Here is a 20,298-nt window from a genome sequence, read left to right as displayed (position 1 = left end):
CAGGTGAGGCAGCTGGAGTAGTGGTGTGGGGGTTCAGGTGAGGGAGCTGGAGTAGTGGTATGGTGTGCAGGTGAGGGAGCTGGAGTAGTGGTGTGGGGGTTCAGGTGAGGGAGCAGGAGTAGTGGTATGGTGTGCAGGTGAGGCAGCTGGAGTAGTGGTATGGTGTGCAGGTGAGGGAGCTGGAGTAGTGGTGTGGGGGTTCAGGTGAGGGAGCTGGAGTAGTGGTGTGGGGGTTCAGGTGAGGGAGCTGGAGTAGTGGTATGGTGTGCAGGTGAGGGAGCTGGAGTAGTTGTGCGAGATTGAGCTGAGGCAGCTGGAGTACTTGTGTGGGGTGCAGGTGAGGCAACTGGTGTAGTTATGAGGGGTACAGGTGAGGCAGCTGGAGTATGGTGAGGGTTACAGGTGAGGCAGCTGGAGTTTGGTGTGGGGTACAGGTGAGGCAGCTGGAGTACGGTGTGGGGTCCAGGTGAGGCAGCTGGACTAGTTGTGTGGGGATCAGGTGAGGGAACTGGAGTAGTGGTATGGTGTGCAGGTGAAGCAGCTGGAGTAGTGGTGTGGGGTCCAGGTGAGGCAGCAGGGGTATGGTGAGGTGTACAGGTGAGGCAGCTGGAGTAGTTCTGTGGGGACCATGTGAGGCAGCATGAGTAGTTGCGTGGTGTGCAGGTGAGGGAGCTGGAGTAGTTGTGTGGGGACCAGGTGAGGCAGCTGGAGTAGTGGGTGGGGTCCAGGTGAGGCAGCTGGAGAATGGTGTGGGGTACAGGTGAGGCAGCTGGAGTAGTTGTGTGGGGTCCAGGTGAGGCAGCTGTAGTAGTGGTGGGGGTCCAGGTGAGGCAGCTGGAGAATGGTGTGAGGTACAGGTGAGGCAGCTGGAGTATGGTGTGGGGTACAGCTGAGGCAGCTGGAGTATGGTGTGGGGTACAGGTGAGGCAGCTGGAGTAGTTGTGTGGGGTCCAGGTGAGGCAGCTGGACTAGTTGTGTGGGGTGCAGATGAGGGAGCAGGAGTAGTTGTGTGGGGTTTAGGTGAGGCAGCTGGAGTAGTGGTGTGGGGTACAGTTGAGGCAGCTGGAATAGTTGTGTGGGCTCCAGGTGAGGCAGCTGGAGTAGTTGTGTGGGTGCAGGTGAGGCAGCTGGAATTGTTGTGTGGTGTGCAGGTGAGGCAGCTGGAGAATGGTGTGGGGTACAGGTGAGGCAGCTGGAGAATGGTGTGGGGTACAGGTGAGGCAGCTGGAATAGTTGTGTGGGGTCCAGGTGAGGCAGCTGGACTAGTTGTGTGGGGTGCAGATGAGGGAGCTGGAGTAGTGGTGTGGGGTTCAGGTGAGGCAGCTGGAGTAGTGGTGTGGGGTACAGGTGATGGAGCTGGAGTGATTGTGCGAAGTTAAGGTGAGGCAGCTGGAGTAGTGGTGTGGGGTACAGGCGAGGCATCTGGAATATGGTGTGGAGTGCAGGTGAGGCTGCTGGTGTAGTTGTGCGGGCTCCAGGTGTGGGAGCTGGAGTAGTTGTGTGGGGTTTAGGTGAGGCAGCTGGAGTATGGTGTAGGGTACAGGTGAGGCAGCTGGAGTATGGTTTGGGGTACAGGTGAGGCAGCTGGAATAGTTGTGCGGGCTCAAGGTGAGGAAGCTGGAGTAGTTGTGTGGGCTCCAGGTGAGGCAGCTGGAGTAGTTGTGTGGGGTTTAGATGAGGCAGCTGGAGTATGGTGTGGGGTACAGGTAAGGCAGCTGGAGTATGGTGTGGGGTACAGGTGAGGCAGCTGGAATAGTTGTGCCTGCTCCACATGAGGCAGCTGGAGTAGTGATGTGGGATTTAGGTGAGTCAGCTGGAGTATGGTGTGGAGTACAGGTGAGGCAGCTGGAGTATGGTGCGGGGTACAGGTGAGGCAGCTGGAGTATGGTGTGGGGTACAGGTGAGGCAGCTGGAGTATGGTGTGGGGTACAGGTGAGGCAGCTGGAGTATGGTGTGGGGTACAGGTGAGGCAGCTGGAGTAGTTGTGTGGGGTACAGGTGAGGCAGCTGGAATAGTTGTGCGGGCTCCAGGTGAGGCAGCAGGAGTAGTGGTGTGGGGTACAGGTGAAGCAGCTGGAGTAGTTGTTTGGTGTTTAGGTGAGGCAGCTGGAGTATGGTGTGGGGTACAGGTGAGGCAGCTGGAGTATGGTGTGGGGTACAGGTGAGGCAGCTGGAATAGTTGTGCAGGCTCCAGGTGAGGCAGCTGGAGTAGTTGTGTGGGGTTCAGATGAGGGAGCTGGAGTAGTTGTGTGGGGTTTAGGTGAGGCAGCTGGAGTAGTGGTGTGGGGTACAGGTGATGGAGCTGGAGTGATTGTGCGAAGTTAAGGTGAGGCAGCTGGAGTAGTGGTGTGGGGTACAGGTGAGGCAGCTGGAGTAGTGGTGTGGGGTACAGGTGAGGCAGCTGGAATATGGTGTGGAGTGCAAGTGAGGCTGCTGGTGTAGTTGTGCGGGCTCCTGGTGAGGGAGCTGGAGTAGTTGTGTGGGGTTTAGGTGAGGCAGCTGGAATATGGTGTGGGGTACAGGTGAGGCAGCTGGAGTATGGTTTGGGGTACAGGTGAGGCAGCTGGAATAGTTGTGCGGGCTCCAGGTGAGGAAGCTGGAGTAGTTGTGTGGGCTCCAGGTGAGGCAGCTGGAGTAGTTGTGTGGGGTTTAGATGAGGCAGCTGGAGTATGGTGTGGGGTACAGGTAAGGCAGCTGGAATAGTTGTGCCTGCTCCACATGAGGCAGCTGGAGTAGTGATGTGGGATTTAAGTGAGTCAGCTGGAGTATGGTGTGGGGTACAGGTGAGGCAGCTGGAGTGTGGTGTAGGGTACAGGTGAGGCAGCTGGAGTATGGTGTGGGATACAGGTGAGGCAGCTGGAGTGTGGTGTAGGGTACAGGTGAGGCAGCTGGAGTATAGTCTCTGGTACAGGTGAGGCAGCTGGAGTAGTTGTGTGGGGTCCAGGTGAGGCAGCTGGAGTAGTTGTGCGGGCTCCAGGTGGGGGAGCTGGAGTAATTGTGCGAAGTCCAGGTGAGGCAGCTGGAAAATGGTATGGGGTACAGATGAGGCAGCCGGAGTAGTGTGGGATTTAGGTGAGGCAGCTGGAGTATGATGTGGGGTACAGGTGAGGCAGCTGGAGTATGGTGTTGGGTACAGGTGAGGCAGCTGGAGTATGGTGTGGGGTACAGGTGAGGCAGCTGGAGTATGGTGTGGGGTACAGGTGAGGCAGCTGGAGTATGGTGTGGTGTACAGGTGAGGCAGCTGGAGTAATTGTGTGGGGTACAGGTGGGGCAGCTGGAATAGTTGTGCGGGCTCCAGGTGAGGCAGTGGAGTAGTGGTGTGGGGTACAGGTGAAGCAGCTGGAGTAGTTGTGTGGATTTAGGTGAGGCAGCTGGAGTATGGTGTGGGGTACAGGTGAGGCAGCTGGAGTATGGTGTGGGGTACAGGTGAGGCAGCTGGAATAGTTGTGGAGGCTCCAGGTGAGGCAGCTGGAGTAGGGATGTGGGGTTTAGGTGAGGCAGCTGGAGTATGGTGTGGTGTACAGGTGAGGTAGCTGGAGTATGGTGTGGGGTACAGGTGAGGCAGCTGGAGTATGGTGTGGAGTTTAGGTGAGGCAGCTGGAGTATGGTGTGGTGTACAGGTGAGGCAGCTGGAGCATGGTGTGGGGTACAGGTGAGGCAGCTGGAGTATGGTGTGGGGTTTAGGTGAGGCAGCTGGAGTATGGTATGGTGTACAGGTGAGGCAGCTGGAGTAGTGGTGTGGGGTACAGGTGAGGCAGCTGGAATAGTTGTGCGGGCTCCAGGAGAGGCAGCTGGAGTAGTGGTGTGAGTTTTAGGTGTGGCAGCTGGAGTATGGTGTGGGGTACAGGTGAGGCAGCTGGAGTATGGTGTGGGGTACAGGTGAGGCAGCTGGAATAGTTGTGCAGGCTCCAGGTGAGGCAGCTGGAGTAGTTGTGTGGGGTTTAGGTGAGGCAGCTGGAGTATGGTGTGGTGTACAGGTGAGGTAGCTGGAGTATGGTGTGGGGTACAGGTGAGGCAGCTGGAGTATGGTGTGGGGTTTAGGTGAGGCAGCTGGAGTATGGTGTGGTGTACAGGTGAGGCAGCTGAAGTATGGTGTGGGGTACAGGTGAGGCAGCTGGAGTATGGTGTGGGGTACAGGTGAGGCAGCTGGAGTATGGTGTGGGGTCCAGGTGAGGCAGCTGGAGTATGGTGTGGCATCCAGGTGAGGCAGCTGGAGTATGGTGTGGCATCCAGGTGAGGCAGCTGCAGTAGTGGTGTGGGGTTCAGGTGGAGTAGTGGTGTGGTGTTCAGGTGAGGCAGCTGGAGTAGTTGTGTGGGGACCAGGTGAGGCAGCTGGAGTAGTGGTGTGGGGTAAAGGTGAGGCAGCTGGAGTATTGTGTGGGGCCCATCTGACAACAGAGCCCAGGCGAGGCTACTGGAACGACGGAGCCAACTGCCATCTGATTAAATGGGTGATTGAAGACTGTGTGAGAGAGAGAGTGTGAGGGGATTGGAGAGATTATGTTTGAGGGCACTGGAGAGAGAGTGTGCGGGGATGGGGAGAGAGAGAGTGTGAGGGGATTGGAGAGAGTGGTTGAGGAGATTGGAGAGAGAGAGTGAGAGGGTATGGGGAGAGAGAGAGAGTATGAGGGGATTGGAGAGAGTGGTTGAGGGGATTGGAGAGAGAGTGAGAATGGTTGGGGAGAGAGAGTGCGCGGGGATGGGAAGAGAGAGAGTGTGAGGAGAGAGAGTGTTTGTGGAGGAGGTGGGGGATAAGAGGGTAGGGAAGAAAGTTAATTCCTTGGCTGTAATGGCCTAAGGATGTGAGATCTGTATACCATTTGTGTGCCCTGCTGGCAGCTTTATGTGGTATTTATAGCACAGAAACAGGCCATTTGATCCACCCTATCTCTGTTGATGCTCATGTTGCACTCAAGCCAACTCCCACCTTTCGTGATCACACTGTCAGGGTAACCTTCAGCTTCTTTCTTCCTCATGTATTTATTAGCTTCTTTGAATGAATCTATACGCCAATCATAGAATGGGTGCCGCACAGAAGGAGGCCATTCAGCTCATTGTCTTTGTGACAGTTCTTTTCTGCGCCCTTTCTAAAACCTTCACGCCCTTCCCGCTGAGGTCGAACCAGTGTTTTATGAAGGTTCATAATTTACTTGCTTCTGTACTCTGTGCACCTATGTATAAATTGCAGAATTCCGTATAATTTATTAGCTGCTTTCTCAACCTGTCCTGTCACCTTCAATGATTTATGTACATATCTCCCCAGGTTCCTCTGCTCCTCCATTTCCTTTAGAATTGTACCCTTTATTTAATGTGACCTCTCCTTGTTCTTCTGACCAAAATGTATCACTTCACACTTCATTATATTAAATTGCATCTGCCACATGTCTGCCCAGTTCACCAACCTGTCCATATCAAGTATTAAGCAAATGATATAAATGCCTGTGCTTATTCATTTCAAATTACAATCTTTCCAAAAGAATTGTACTAAAATAGTTTTGAAGTATTTTAACCGGTTACAATGCAATACATGTAGCGTGCCAATATTTCAGAACTGAGTAACTAAGGCGGTGGTCAGTTTGCTCGAGTTGGTGTTATGATGAATTGAAGAGTACAGAAGCACCAAGTATCAATTAAGTGAATTGAAATTCCCAATATTAGAGTGGATCTTATGTTACTGTCATGCAGGAAATATGCCCAAATTTCACTTTTATCTTTAAATCATTATTTTTGTTTTTGTTAAGAGTTAAGGATTGGGAATGGAAATCATCCACAGAAAGTCACTTTGTTATTCTATTTTTTTTTATGTTGTTGCTTTAAGAATTCAGGATTTGTCCTTCAATCCCGATATCTTCACTGATTTATAATTATTGTTAGCCAGTAGCTTAACTATGCATTGACATGTTTCTAATGAATGCTCTGGTGTGTTAAAAGCTGAAATACAGGATAGTGAGCTGATTAAAGCACCAAGTGCAGAACAATGCTTTAATCAGCTTCAGATTCCAATTCCACAATGACAAGCTTAAACATTAATTACTACTTTGAGTAGATGGATCGGGGGGGAAAGGGAAATGAGAGACAATAGTGTAAATTTAAGACCTACTAGAGTACCATTTCCTAAAACTCCTAAGAATGCATGCTTTCATCTCCACTGTAATAGACAATTTATCGGCTTGATTGCAGTGACTTATCGACGAATGGCAAATAGCAACTCAAAATGGAAGAGTAAAGCAATGGGCACAGATAAACAGTGACAATTTATATTCTTAAGGGATAGTTGGTAATATGCAATAATGTTTTGGAAGCACCAACGTTTGCATGGAGACTTTAAGGTGAGAAAACATCCCAAATTGTTGCACGGAGGAGTAATCAGTTAGAAGTGGGCATCATGCCCAGGAAATGGAGGTTGGAGACTGTGTAATGTAATAATTTGCAAGGAGGTGGAGTTATTGATAGGTTTTGAGGAGGGGTGTGATAACAGTATGTTTGGAAGGGAGAGGTCAGTACCAGAGCATGAAGAAATCATTCACTGTGTCTGTTAGTATGAGAGCCAGGAAGGGAAATTGGGTCGTCAATGGTTTAGTGAGAGTGGGATTAAGAGAGCAGGTGGTACATTACACGTCAAAGAAGGTGTGAAGAGCAATAAAGTTTAAAGTAGACAAAGAAGTAGGTTCAGGTCCAGCGCAGGAGGGAGATTGGAGGGAGGTTTGAATTTGTCAGCAAGGGATAAGGGAGGCTAGACAATGAATGCTTTTAATCTTTGCAAAAAAAAAGCAAAGTAGTACACAGAAGTGTCTCACTTTTGTTGTTGAAAGGTGAAGAGTAGATGGGTTTAAGGAGACTAAAACGAAGACAGTTATTGATTGTTGCTCTCCAGACTGATCCTGGGTGGCTAATTGTAGCTGAGGAAAGTGAGTCCCAATACGCCCAGATCAGATTTGATGATAGAAGCTAACTAAGTCATATCTTTGTTAAGCACCCTTTGGGAGACAAGATAGGGGCCAGAGTGGGGGAACATATTACAATGGGGGAGCTGGGGTTTCTCTGGGAAAAAGGGCTTAACAGTATCTGAGCAGGATGGAATTAGACTTAAGTAACCTTCCAGCATGTACAATATTGAGGTTAAGAGGCCCATCCCACCTCACCACCCCTCCCTCCAGCACACATTATTTCAGCATAAAGTACTGTATTTGTTATTATGTTGAAAATTAGCAAATGGAAAAGGTTTAAAAACGATTAGATTGTGACCGCTGAAAGCAAGAAAAACGTGCATCTCTTACCATTGAACTTTAAATATCCGAACCAGACGGCTTGCAATTCACAGGCTTGGTGGGCTCTAGGACCCAGCCGCGGCCCTCTGCTGGCAGTAGAAAGGCAGTGCTGACTCCTCCTTATCTGTAGTGTCAAACTTGACATCACCCTGAAAGCTGTGCATGGTAACTTCCACGGCGATCACAGCTCCCTCAGATCATTGCTGGCATGCTTCACAGAGATATGCTCCACTCACAACCGATCACAGCTCCAAAATGGCCTTGGGTTCCCAGATCTGCATTCTCCCTCTGATCCTCTGCTGTGTTATCTGCGCGGCACAATCGATTGGGCATTCTGCAAATGAAGGTAAGAATTTTAAAAAGAAAGAGAGATCTGAACATTATTCCTCACTGAAGTATGAGAGACGGTCTAGCACACACGTCGGGTGGGTGGTACTGTGCAGCTAGAGGTTGCGCTTCCCATCATCTCTTAAGGTGGTCAAGGGCGCAATTTAACAACATTAATTTATCAAACGCGAATACATCAGACAACTTCAGGCACGGTCTCATAATGTGATCACTGTAATATTTAAACGCGGTAAAAGGTATTGCCATGAAACGACCCATTAAATGCAATCAATCTTAATAGAGAGCCCAGAGGTTAAAATGTGGAGAGAAAGTTTATATAGGATGGAATTCCAAGGTTAACACGGCAGGAATGCGGGGAATTATTTCAATCAGATTTTTAAAAAATCTTCTGTTATTTTCAGAATTGATACAGGGTCCCGTAAGGTGATCCATCCACAGAGGGGGATTATACCGACAGCCAGCGGGGAAGCGTAGGAAAGGGAGGAATCTCATCAGAGTTAAGAGTCCGAGTCGGTGAACATCTCCTGTACCCCATACCATACTAAGTTTAAACTGTGAAGTTTATTTTCAAACGACAAACTGAATGGTGTTTAACCCTTGCTACCATCACCTTGCCAAGTGTTTCTAACAAAGGCAAGCTCAGAAAGTTTGACCACAATTTTAAACCCATTTCGTAGTTGATCTCACTGAGGTTTGCCGTCGAGAAATTTACAAACCAAGTCCGGAGCAATTTGACAGGAACTTTTGTTTTCTATTACATTGTTGGGTGTTTTTTTTTGTGTGGTTTACATATGCTAATCATTATTTTTTCTTAATTGTCATATGAAGACAATTGGCCGGTTAGATTGAGAGGTGGTAACCATGAAGATACTCCACATAACTGAATTTTGGCTTTAACCTTGAACCGCTTGTATTCCTAGTGAATTTTAGCCCATGGTTTCACTTTCTATTCCGCGCAGCCTGAGAGTTTGGAAATGACTTCATGAACTACAGTACAAACTGTTCAGGGAGAAATGCAGGAGTGTTGATGTCAGCAGAATGAAGGGTGAAAAAGGCTTTTATATTTCACCTGTGAGTTTTTAAACTCACTATTGACACACGTAGACAGTTGAAATGAAAATCGCTTATTGTCACGAGTAGGCTTCAATTACTGTGAAAAGCCACATTCCGGCGCCTGTTCGGGGAGACTGGTACGGGAATCGAACCGTGCAGCTGGCCTGCCTTGGCCTGCTTTAAAAGCTAGCGATTTAGCCCAGTGTGCTAAACCAGCCCCTCTGTAGGAGCAAAGCCGAATTTACCTCCACACCTCATTCACTCCCTATACAAAACCCCTGACATTAAAAGGATTTAGAGGACAGGATCTTACACACAAATAACAATTATGCCCAACTCAGACACAGACTTTCATCTTTGGGAGTCACATACATTTTTAGAGTTGGGGGGGGGGGGGGGGGGGAGGGAAGAGAGAGTAAGGTTCCTGGTCAACACACTTTATAAAATTCGAGGGGTTGATAAAATCATGTATTGTGGCTGGCAGAGGGAGGAAGATGACGGAAAACAAACCAATTTACTTCCGTATGACGAAGGCTAAAACATGGCATTGACACAGAACATGTAAGGTACACCGTTACAACCCGAGTTTACATTGCCAATTATACGGTTGTTATTGGATATAAATATCAATATAAATTCTCTTCAGTTTAACTAGAAAAGTAAACGTGCTCCTTATCAGTAAAACTCACGAAATAATAAAATGGTTTGCTCCAATATTAGACAAAGTGGGTTTTCTAATTAATTAATTAAGGATGGTCTTGGGTGCCCATTGTCACCGTCCAGTTGACTCAACACCCACAACCCGCGGTTCCCGCATACACATCAAAGTTTTTGGTAGGACATTTTGCTGCTTGATTTCATTTCTCTCGCCGGTTAACGGAAACTTCCTGACCATTAATAATCTCACTGAATTGGATCTATAATCCCACTTTACCCGCGCGAGTATCTGTAACATCTTCCCTGCATTAAGGTTCGAATTCCCTCAATCGTTTTTTTTTTCTCAGCGTTTCGAGTGGACGTGTAATTCATATTCGGATGTGTTGTTCATTTTTGAGGTTTGGGGAGGCTTTGCAACAATGAGGAAATATGTTTTTTTATACAAATGGCAGGCCGCTTTATTATTATATATATATTCTATTATGGAGCAAAACCTGGGACTATTCCCAGCCGGGAAATAATGATTCAATTAGTCGAAATCTGGCCAGTGTGGGTCACTGCAGAGCTTTCCCTGAGGTAGAGGAGAGAGATCTGTGGCATCGGAAACTAGTTCTGTCACTTTTCGAGCTACAGGGTTACTTCATTGCCGCGTTTTCTGGGTGTGAAGTCTCGCAGTTCCGTGGGTCTCACCTCTGTCTGTGCCTCGTGCTGGGTGACAAGGGGTTAAATTGAATCGGAGCAGTCACAGAACCGTGGCGGCCGCAGAAAGAGGCCACTCGGCCCATCGTGTCTGCACCGTGCCACCCCCTCCCACTCTCCCCCTCATCCCGCCAAAACCAGTGCTCACACAAATCACCTCAACATCTGCACTGTCAACCTGACAACAGCGCGCGTCGAGGCTTTCAACATGAAATGTTTTGTTTTAAGTCTATCCCAGTCCGCGTCTATCGGCATAAACAAACTCCCACTCAGTATTACGCAGATAAATGAAAGCTAATGGGACCAACAAAAAAAGATTTTTTCTCCAGATTGATTTAAATTGATTCTAATCGATTTTTTTCTGCGTTGGAAACGGAATATGAATCAAACTTAAATTGAACGTGGAAACAATTCTGAATAGCTATTTTTTTTTAAGATTATCGTAAAGAAGCTTCAATTAGTTGTCCCCGCACTGTAGAAGGGGGTTTAGGATTTTGAAGAGCAGCACACTTTGCCCTCCTGTTTTACAAACTGTCCCGTCCACTGAGTGACAAGTCACAATGAAATGGGATTTTGATTTGGGAAAGTTGGCCTGGTCAGCGGTACTCTCCAAAAGTGAGACAAACTGAAGCCTTTCACCTCCCCATTCGGCGGGAACTTCTGTCTATCGCCGAGATAGGATTAAAGGCATCCAATCATTTTAATTTCGAAAGTTAAGATCGACGGGCTGGTCCCTTCTCATTTAGCTGTGGTAGTTGGGAGTCTACTGAAAAACGTGTTGAGTCCGCTTTGAGGCGGAGTTTAAACATGGAATTGCTCCAAACGACACATCTGTCACTTTCTATTGGGAAACATTCATGGTTGAAAATAATATCGTGTTTTGGGTAGATTCGGCCGAGGAAGTGCCCACGCCGCAAAATAAACAGATTAGACTGCTTTGGAGGAATTGAATGAAGCAGCACAGGGTAGTGCCTGTGTGTGTTTTTTTTTGGGGGGGGGGGTTGCTATGAATGGATCGATGTGGTCTTTAAAATGCGACGCTTACCAATAACATTCCCAATATAATAAGATGGTCCCGTCCTACCTCTGTAGCGACATTGCACACACATACATTCCTGGTATTTACCGAAAGAGGGTTAGAAACTTAGAGGGGAGAGAGGTATAAAGGCTTCGGTCAAATTGGCTGCCGTTGTGTTTGAAACGGACAATCAGGTTTAAACTGGACTGATGGTAACTCCCGGATCCAAGGATCTGGGAAGGAACGACAGAAATAGTGGGCGATAGAGCCTCCAGTACATGTGGACAGGAAAGAGACTGGCTTGAATGAAGGCTGTCTTTTGGCCATTGGGTTTCATGCAGAAATAGAGCGATAAATCCGTTTATATTGGACTCGGCTTGGGTCAGTTATCGAGTCTGAGCTGACAGCGCTGATCAAAGCACTGTTTAAATAACCACACACACACAGAAAGGGACAGAGCCACCAACGCCTCGTTATTTTGATGCTAAACGAACACTAGAGAAATCTAGTGGACAAAGCGGCGAGTGTGAGCTTTTGTCCGGCTCCTGCTCTGTATGAAATGCTGCAATTTATTGGGCTGACGGCCCCCGGGGAAAGGGGGTGGGGGAAGCAGACTGGAGAATACAATCTTCAGGGGAGACACGAATGAGCATTTAGCCAGTCTCGGATTGTCTAACTAAAAAAAACCGCGTCCAACATCATCTTAATAAAAGGACAAAAGCGTGACGACCTTGTTAACCCCGCACACAGCCTCGTAAATGTTGCCGGCGTCTTTAATGTTCTGCAACAATGTCAGAAAGGTCTTCATTAAGGTTTTGTTAAGCAGTGGAGTTTTCTATCCGATTGTCCCTGTGACTCAGAATTCGTGTTTTTTGATTTAAAAAAAAAAATAAAGGCCGCCACCATTCCCTAGGTTTATTTGGTCTGTGTGTGTCTGGGGGTAACTGCTTATTAAATTGCTTACTTAATTCACAACAAAAAAATGAAAGTGTGCTGTTTCCTTTACTTTGATAATTGTGCCGGTAGAACAGGTAATCATTTTATTTCACGTTTAGCTTAGTGAAGTGTGAATGATATATTTTCAGTTCGGATGCAGAGAATCAAACTGATTACTGAAGGTTAATAGAACGAGTATTAAAACGCTGGGACTCGCTGTGTCGGCATTATTTGGGCAGTCACTGTTAAAACTATTCGATGCCATTCACAAGTGATAAGTGTAGAAATTGGGCACATTTATAATGCAGGATTTGTTAACGCGTTAGTAGAACTCTAACCGAATAGTAATGATGAATTATAGCTTGATGGGTTATACTTAAACATTAGCGTTGCTGTACATTGAAAAGGGTTGTAATTAATTTCAACTAGCCTTTCTTTTTTCGACAGAGCTATCGCTAAGTTTGGACTTTGAAAGTTTTTCGTACACAACTTTATATATGGTGTGTACCATTGGGCGCATAACTATAGCAATCATAGAATCGATATGGTAAAGATTGTACAGCTATTATTCACGGTAACTAATGTATACGTGCACACAGCATTATTGTGAGTCACGCCTGTGCAAGTCTAATATCTATCAGGCCACAAAAGAATTAGTCAAATGCTAATCGTACTCTTAAGGGTTTTCCTTTGAGTGAAAGTCAGCAAGATGAGAGCCAAATCAAAATTCAAACACCAATTAATTAGTCTGCCTGAAGTATTGGAATGCTCTCTTTCCCAAGTGCTACATTATGGCCACAAATTAAAGCTTTCGTCCTGATGGAATTCTCCACCAGTACACTTCACAGCCTCACACATGAGCATCTGACTGAGCTTAGTATTGGAAACGTTCATATTTCCCTCCAAGAATTTATTATTCATTTTTCCCATTCAGTATATCTTTTGGTGTAAATGCCTCTAACGTGGACTGCCAAGTCCAAGTCCAATCTTCAAAGTTGAAAGGTTCCAAGAGAAGCAAACTACATATTCCCAAATGTTACTGAATGGATTTATATTACAAAACACTACTTTCTATATATATATATATATATTTATGTATGAATTTAAGGTATATCAACATGAGATGTTGTGGATATTAATAGGCTATGTTGAGTAGATGAAATCAGGATGGATTGGGCTGTTTTGACAGAATTGTCACTTTGCAAGTGAGGAGCAACACATTCAGTGATGTAATTGTGCCAGCAAAACATCTGTACTGCAAAAATGCAATTTTAAAATTCTTCATTAAAATTAGAAGGAGCACAAAAATTGTTGAGGGTATTTAATATTGCAGCAGTGTGACCTTATCAAGTGGTACAGTATGGATCGAGTTCACAAGCAGATTTTCTGGAAACTAAGCTGCAGGAAAATGTGCCACAAAAATAATCAAAACTTTCCACTACCTGCTACAATGTTTATGGGCTGACTGTGAAAACATCCTCAGCTTTTCCCTGATAACTGGCTAGTTTATTCAGTGGGTGACTGAGCAATACAGATAGAAAGGCCGCGGGTATCTGTACCACTGGTAGGGGAGCTACAATCTGCCTCAGCAGCCTGGGCTAGGTACAAAATAAGCTCCCACTCCTGATTGCAGTCCTACTGCACGTCTATTTGTGTGGACCTTGGATAAGGACAGGATTGGAGGTGGCTCTGATGCTTTCATTGTTCAACGGCCTACTGACACTCAATGAAAAATAACCACTTTGATGAGAAACTAAGTGAGGCCCTATGCCCATGGAACTATATGCTGGCAAAAGAGTCGGCACATTTAGAAAATGGGGGGGGGGGGGGATAAAATTGGCAAACAGATTATAAGAAAAGAGCAGATTCAATACGATGATGAGAGATGATTAATTTCCCAATAATTAGATGTCAATTTTCTTTGTGGAAAAAGGAAATTAAGATATAATTTTAGCAGTAACCTTTAGTATGGGAAGAATATTATTTTTTAATTTGGAAGTAATTGCCATCATCAACTTTTACTCATTGTGTAAGGACACAAGAACTTTTTAAATGTGAAAAGGTCAATTGAGTCTTCCTGCTTATGTCTCAAGGAAATGTGCGATTATCTCAGTCTTGGAAAATAGTCATGATGTGGAGATGCCGGCGTTGGACTGGGGTGAGCACAGTAAGAAATCTTACAACACCAGGTTAAAGTCCAACAGGTTTGTTTCGATGTCACTAGCTTTCGGAGCGCTGCTCCTTCCTCAGGTGAATGAAGAGATATGTTCCAGAAACATATATATAGACAGATTCAAAGATGCCAGACAATGCTTGGAATGCGAGCATTAGCAGGTGATTAAATATTTACAGATCCAGAGATGGGGTAACCCCAGGTTAAAGACTTCAGCAGTCAAGGGCATTCAGCCGCTGATCTCCGGGTAAGCGTTCTCCAAGGCGACCCTTCAGGACCCGTGACAACGCAGAATCGCCGAGCAGAAACTTATAGCCAAGTTCCGCACACATGAGTGCGGCCTCAACTGGGACCTGGGATTCATGTCGCATTACATTCATCCCCCACCATCTGGCCTGCGAAATCCTACCAACTGTCCTGGCTTGACACACTTCACACCTCTTTAACCTGGGGTTACCCCATTTCTGGATCGGGAAAGATTTAATCACCTGCTAATACTCGCATTCCAAGCATTGTCTGGCATCTTTGAATCTGTCTATATATATGTTTCTGGAACATACCTCTTCATTCACCTGAGGAAGGAGCAGCGCTCCGAAAGCTAGTGACATCGAAACAAACCTGTTGGACTTTAACCTGGTGTTGTAAGACTTCTTACTGTGCTCACCCCAGTCCAACGCCAGCATCTCCACATCTTGGAAAATAGTGTAAGATATCAGAGAAGAAATAACACATTTAAAGTCTTGGAACATAAAATATATGTTATGCCATCACCAAGATTGCAAAACTATGCTTATGGTCTTATTATAGTTCATATGTTTTTTCCACCACTCAAATGAAATATTTTTTATTCTGTTGATTTTGTTGTTCACTTATCATGGTTTAGGCTAGTAGAAGAGATTAACTGTTATTAATGTTTTCCACGTGTTGTTCATCTTTTCTTTGCATTTGCCAATCCATGGGATGGATATTTGTGAATGTTTTTCAAACCTAAGCTGCAGTTTCACAATATACTGCCAATCATCACTTCGCTAGGATAGGGTTTTGGACATAAAGTGCTCATTAACTGCAGTGAAAGGAACAATTCACATATGCTACCAATCACTTAACAATCACAACCACATTCCATGGTACTACAACTATTCCGGACAATGGCCGTATAATAAATAGAATATTGTAGCAAAATACCTTGCAACAACACTATTCTTTTACTGACAAGAGGCCACATTCATTATTCACTCATGCCTGCAGCAGTAGTGAGCTCTGCCTTTTAAACACTCGTGAAAAATGCAACCCATATTCACGCACGCGCGCACTATCACTGGTGAGATAACCTATATTTCATGCATAGATTGAAATGAGTGAAGAGATTGTCAGAAGGAGGGAGCTGAGTGCCAGCCAGATAATTAAGAGCTGATAGGGCTGGAGATTAGTAATGCCAGCTGTGGACTGGGTGATTGATGGCTGTAGTAACCACAGCATTAACACATTGTTTAAGTGGAGCCAGTTCAATCCTATCACTTTGCACTCACCGCCTGCACACTGCGCTATTGTCCGTCATGTTCACAACATGTTCTGACATTACCTGTGTATCAATTCTATGATGTCTCTACATTTCCTAATAGATTCTAACCAATGATTTTCACGATGTGATACTGTATGAGCACTGACTGCAGTGAGGGTTGGGAACAGGACTAAACAGTCAATCCCTTGAGTTTGTTCCAACATTCACTTGGAAAAAATGAAGGAAATTCACATTGACGCTTCAACGTGAAACTGGGATACATCAGCTGCACGCAAATTTTCCTTCAGCCCCCTGTGCTGAAGTTGCGCCAAAACTTTCCAGGAAATTTCAAACCGTCACGTGCAGATTTCGGCACACAACCAATTTCAGATGGCATCACAAATGGAAATGCCACTGAGATTGGAAATTTGCTTTCAGTGGAAGCCATTGAACGACATGGCGCGGTCTTTATTGTTAAAGTGTACATTTTGTACAGCAGACTCCAAGAACTGACAACTTGAACTGCACACTTGCAAGATAAAGGCTTAGCAAAGTTTAATTTTCTGACCAAGCAACTTCCTCCACATCAGGCTAAGCCAAAATTGAGCAGCATCATGAAAACTGCAATGTAAAAGTCCTATTTCTGGTTTGAAAATGGGAATGGAAATGGTTGGAATGGACCTATCTTGGGAGAGGGCTATTCAGTCCCTCTAGCATCTTTCTTCCTTCTATTAGAGTGTGGCTGATCCATGTGCTATCATTGCAACCCATCAGCCACTGGTGTCGGTGGTGACCTTTACTGATTGCCGCTATCACTGAGTTTAGTCCACTTGTATAATAGTATTCTGTGTCTCCAGTGATATGTTTATACTCTTGTCAGTATTGTAGTTCTGCCTCTAGAGGCAGTCCTGTAATAAGGATTACACAATGTGTTGCTGTACAACCCTGTAAACGTGGAATGACTGGATTTGTCAACTGCAACAATTATTCAGCCCTTCATGTGGGCCACAGGTTCACGTGATTGGATCAGGAACTGGAGATAAAAAAAAGTTGTACTATGCAACTCCCGTTAAACTGCCACTGTACCATGTGATGTGATTCGCGCTTCATCAATATCATCTCTTATTTCAGGGCATATTACAATGAAATAACATGTCTTCTTTGTGCGTTTAATATATGCAGCACATTGCAGGACCCTTTAAAACTGTTATGCTCCCCTGCCAGCTGCTTGTGGTGGCTAAGTGTCTGTGGTGGATCACAGAAGACTTTTACCAGCCTTTCCGAAGTTTCCAAACAAAGTCACTTGCAGCACGAGTACTAACTGTGCATGTTCATTTACCTTTTTGAAATCTACATCACCCAGTAGTCATGCCATCATGGTAGACTATATATATCTTGTATTGGTCCAATAGGATAACAGCTAACTTGAGGGCTTTAACCATTTATGGATACTGCATTAATTTGCAAAAGGCAGGATGAGATTTGGGGAAAGAAAATTCTCACAAATGGTGCCTGACAGAGGCAATTGCAATCATCAACAACATTTTTTAAATGAAAACTTCCGAGAATTTTTCTGTTGCCTCTTTGACATCAAGCTTCTTTTATAATTCCCTGGGATGGTTCTCTTATATCTGTATCTCTGTCCACCCTTTTCATAATTATACACTCATAAAGCTGATCAATTCTATGGCAGTTTAACATCAGGGCAGATCTTATATCTTGATCTTTTTGTGATCATACTTGAAAAAGCAGTCTGAAATGTTGCTTTATGTGCAGAGTGCAAGTTGTTTCTGTTGCATAGTTGGGAATGATCTCATTCTGCTTGTTATATGGACACTACCAGATCGAATAACTCAGAGGTTGGAAACATAAGAGACATGTTAGAGGATAATCCATCAACGCATAAACACTTCCTCCACTGAATTATTTCCCTATGATTGTACGTGTTCTCAGTTGGCTTTGCTACGTACTGCCAGGAAGGAAGGTCACTTGATGCTCAAACATAACAAAGCCACATATTGTTCTGTAAAAACTGATTGCAACAAAACTGTACTGAGCTCTGTGAGGATTTTTCTAGCACTTTATTTTGTGTACTTGTGAATAATGGAAATACTCTCGTCTATCTACAATTAAAATGCTTCAACCGACTTTGAATTGGCATATTATGTAGGCAAATGTAGCAGTAATTTTTCACAGAGCACAACATCTAGTAAACAGTAATAGGATCATGCCTGTATTTTTTGAGGGGGGGGGGGGGCTTATGTTGTTTGAAAGAGAAGTATTAACCAAAACACTGGAAGAACTCCCGAATGGTTTTGTAATAATGTCACAGGATCTTTTAGCATTCAGTCCACTGGAATGAGCAGAAGTATCTTGTTTTAATAGCGCAGTCAAAGGATGGCACACCCGACAGTGCTGAACACCCTCAGCACTGCACAGGAGGGCCAGCCTAGATTACGTACTCAAGTCTTGTAGTGGCGTAAACCCACAACCTTTTGACTTGGACCCACAATCGTTAACACTGAGCCAAGTAGACATGGTGCGGAAATTGTCAGGCCATTGAGATTAATTGCATGAACTCAAGGTAGTATCTATTTCCCGTAACAGCACTAGCTTTCAGTTACAGCAGGAGCTAATTGCAAGGTGAAGCTTCCAGTCCAAATCATGTTCCAAACTCAGAATCACACACTCCACTTCATTAATGTGACATTGCCAGACCTTGTTGCCAATCATTCTAAATTTTGCTATGTAATAACTACGAGCATTTTCAGATGACAGTCAGCATTTCAACAACCTATGTGTCTGTTTTATAATCAGTTTTTTCACTGGATTAAGAATCAGCAACCGGGGAATCAATGGGAATGTGGAACTAGAGATCACAAACAATCAGATCAGTTGGAGAGTGGGATTATAGGTCATTCAACTTTATTTTCCTCCATTGTTGGTGGTGCATGAATCTGTGACTAAAAAATTTAACCATAATTGGCTATTCACAGTTGCATTTACAAATGTTTATTTAATTGTAGATACAAAAGAAGTTAGACGTCAGACAAAACTAAAAAATACGACTTTAAAAAATAACTTAAATGTTACTCAAGGCAATTTTTCTCGGGCATGCTCAGCTGTTGCTTTAGTCAGTGGTTCTAAAGCTGGGATCTGCAAAGAACATCCAGGGGGTTCAGTTTGCAGGGCTTGCCATAGATCCATAGGATCCCTACAGTACAGAAGGTGGCCAGTCAGCCCATTGAGTCTTCCCCGACCCTATGAAAGAGTTCCCATCTAGGCCCAATCCCCCACCCTATCCCTGTAACCCCACCTAACCTTCACATCTTATGACACTAAGAGGCAATTTAGCATGGCCAATCTACCTAACCTGCACACCTTTGGGCTGTGGGAGAAATTGGAGAACCCGGAGGAAACCCATGCAGACAAGGAGAGAATGTGCAAACTCCACACAGTCACCCAAGGTCAGAATTGAACCTGGGTCCCTGGCGCTATGGGCAACATGGATGACTATCCAAAGTGCTTTGGTCAAGCAGAAACAAGTAAGCAGCAGCCAGAGGTGAGTTCCATACCCATTGTGCACCCGTTCTTTCCCTGCTGCTACAGTGCTGTCTTTGGGCTCCTGCTTTCTCCATACTCTGCTCTTTGCATGCTTCTGCTTTTATTACAGTATGCTCCCTTATTGCTCCTACTTCTTTAGTACTTTATATGTGTTCTGTTCCCCATCTGCTCCTCTTCTGTCTCCCCGTTTCTCTCATGGCCTCTCTGGGCTCCTGCTTTCTCCATGCTCTACTCTCTGCATGCTTGCGTTCTCACCGTGGTTTGTGGTGTTGTTTCCTCAGGGCTCCTGCTCTCTGTTCCTGCTCCCCCAATGCTTTCTCTGTAGTTGGTTCCCCTTGGGTTTCTGCACTGTCAAGGTTACTGCCAAGAACGGACTCGGCAGTAGAGAAGCAGATATATCATTCAAATCTGTAAGAAAATATCTTTCCTAAAAGCATTATGAAAACATGTTTTATAAGCAGCACTTTCATATTGCATGTAATAGGTAGTTGTGTATAATTCAGATGGGGGTCGTTTAACCAAAAGGTTTAAGTACCACTGGTTCAAGTGATGGTTTATTTTCTTCAACATTGATTGCAGGTACTTTTTTGAGCTGAGGAGAATATCTCCTGAAGTGAATACATTAATTCACCTTCTTTCAGCACTCCAGTTACTGAATTAAATTTGTATCAATCTAATTTTGCTGAGAGACCCTAAAACGGCATAGTGGCACAGTGCACAGTGGCTAGCACTGCTGGCTCATAGAGCCAGGGACTCAGGTTCAATTCCTATCTTGGGTGGCTGTCTGTGTGGAGTTTGCACATTCTCCCTGTGTCTTTGTGTACATCCTTCGGGTGTTCCGGTTTCCTCCCACCGTCCAAAGATGTGCAGGGTAGGTGGATTGGCCATGTTAAAATTGCCACTTAGTGTCCAAAGGTTCAGTGGGGTTATGAGTTTAAATGAAGGTTTAAACTAGTTTGGCAGGGGGATGGGAACCAGAGCTATGGATCAGAGGATAGGGTAGCTGTTGAACAGGCAGAAATAGTATGCAGCAAGCCTGTGAGGAAGGATAGACAGGTGATAGGGCAAAGTTTCACTCAGTG

The 20,298-nt window shown here is 45.2% G+C and overlaps 1 protein-coding gene and 1 long non-coding RNA gene across 3 annotated transcripts in view; one reads left to right on the top strand and one right to left on the bottom strand.

Annotated features, from left to right (window-relative positions):
• The window catches only part of LOC140427791 (uncharacterized), a 127,726-nt gene extending 120,292 nt beyond the window's left edge, over positions 1-7,434 (bottom strand). The window contains exon 1 of the long non-coding RNA XR_011948633.1: positions 7,277-7,434. This is a non-coding gene — a long non-coding RNA (uncharacterized lncRNA). The remainder of the gene's footprint in view (positions 1-7,276) is intronic.
• epha3 (eph receptor A3) overlaps positions 7,393-20,298 on the top strand; it is a 329,916-nt gene continuing 317,010 nt past the window's right edge. For both annotated transcript variants that reach the window (XM_072513451.1, XM_072513450.1), the window contains exon 1: positions 7,393-7,613. In XM_072513451.1, the coding sequence (XP_072369552.1) occupies positions 7,430-7,613 (184 nt within the window). In that variant the 5' untranslated portion in view covers positions 7,393-7,429. The remainder of the gene's footprint in view (positions 7,614-20,298) is intronic.

Source organism: Scyliorhinus torazame, chromosome 8 (genome assembly GCF_047496885.1).
Source record: "Scyliorhinus torazame isolate Kashiwa2021f chromosome 8, sScyTor2.1, whole genome shotgun sequence".
NCBI classification, from domain to species: Eukaryota; Metazoa; Chordata; class Chondrichthyes; order Carcharhiniformes; family Scyliorhinidae; genus Scyliorhinus; species Scyliorhinus torazame.
Note: the sequence above shows the minus strand (reverse complement) of the source record. Positions and strands in the feature narration are given on the sequence as shown.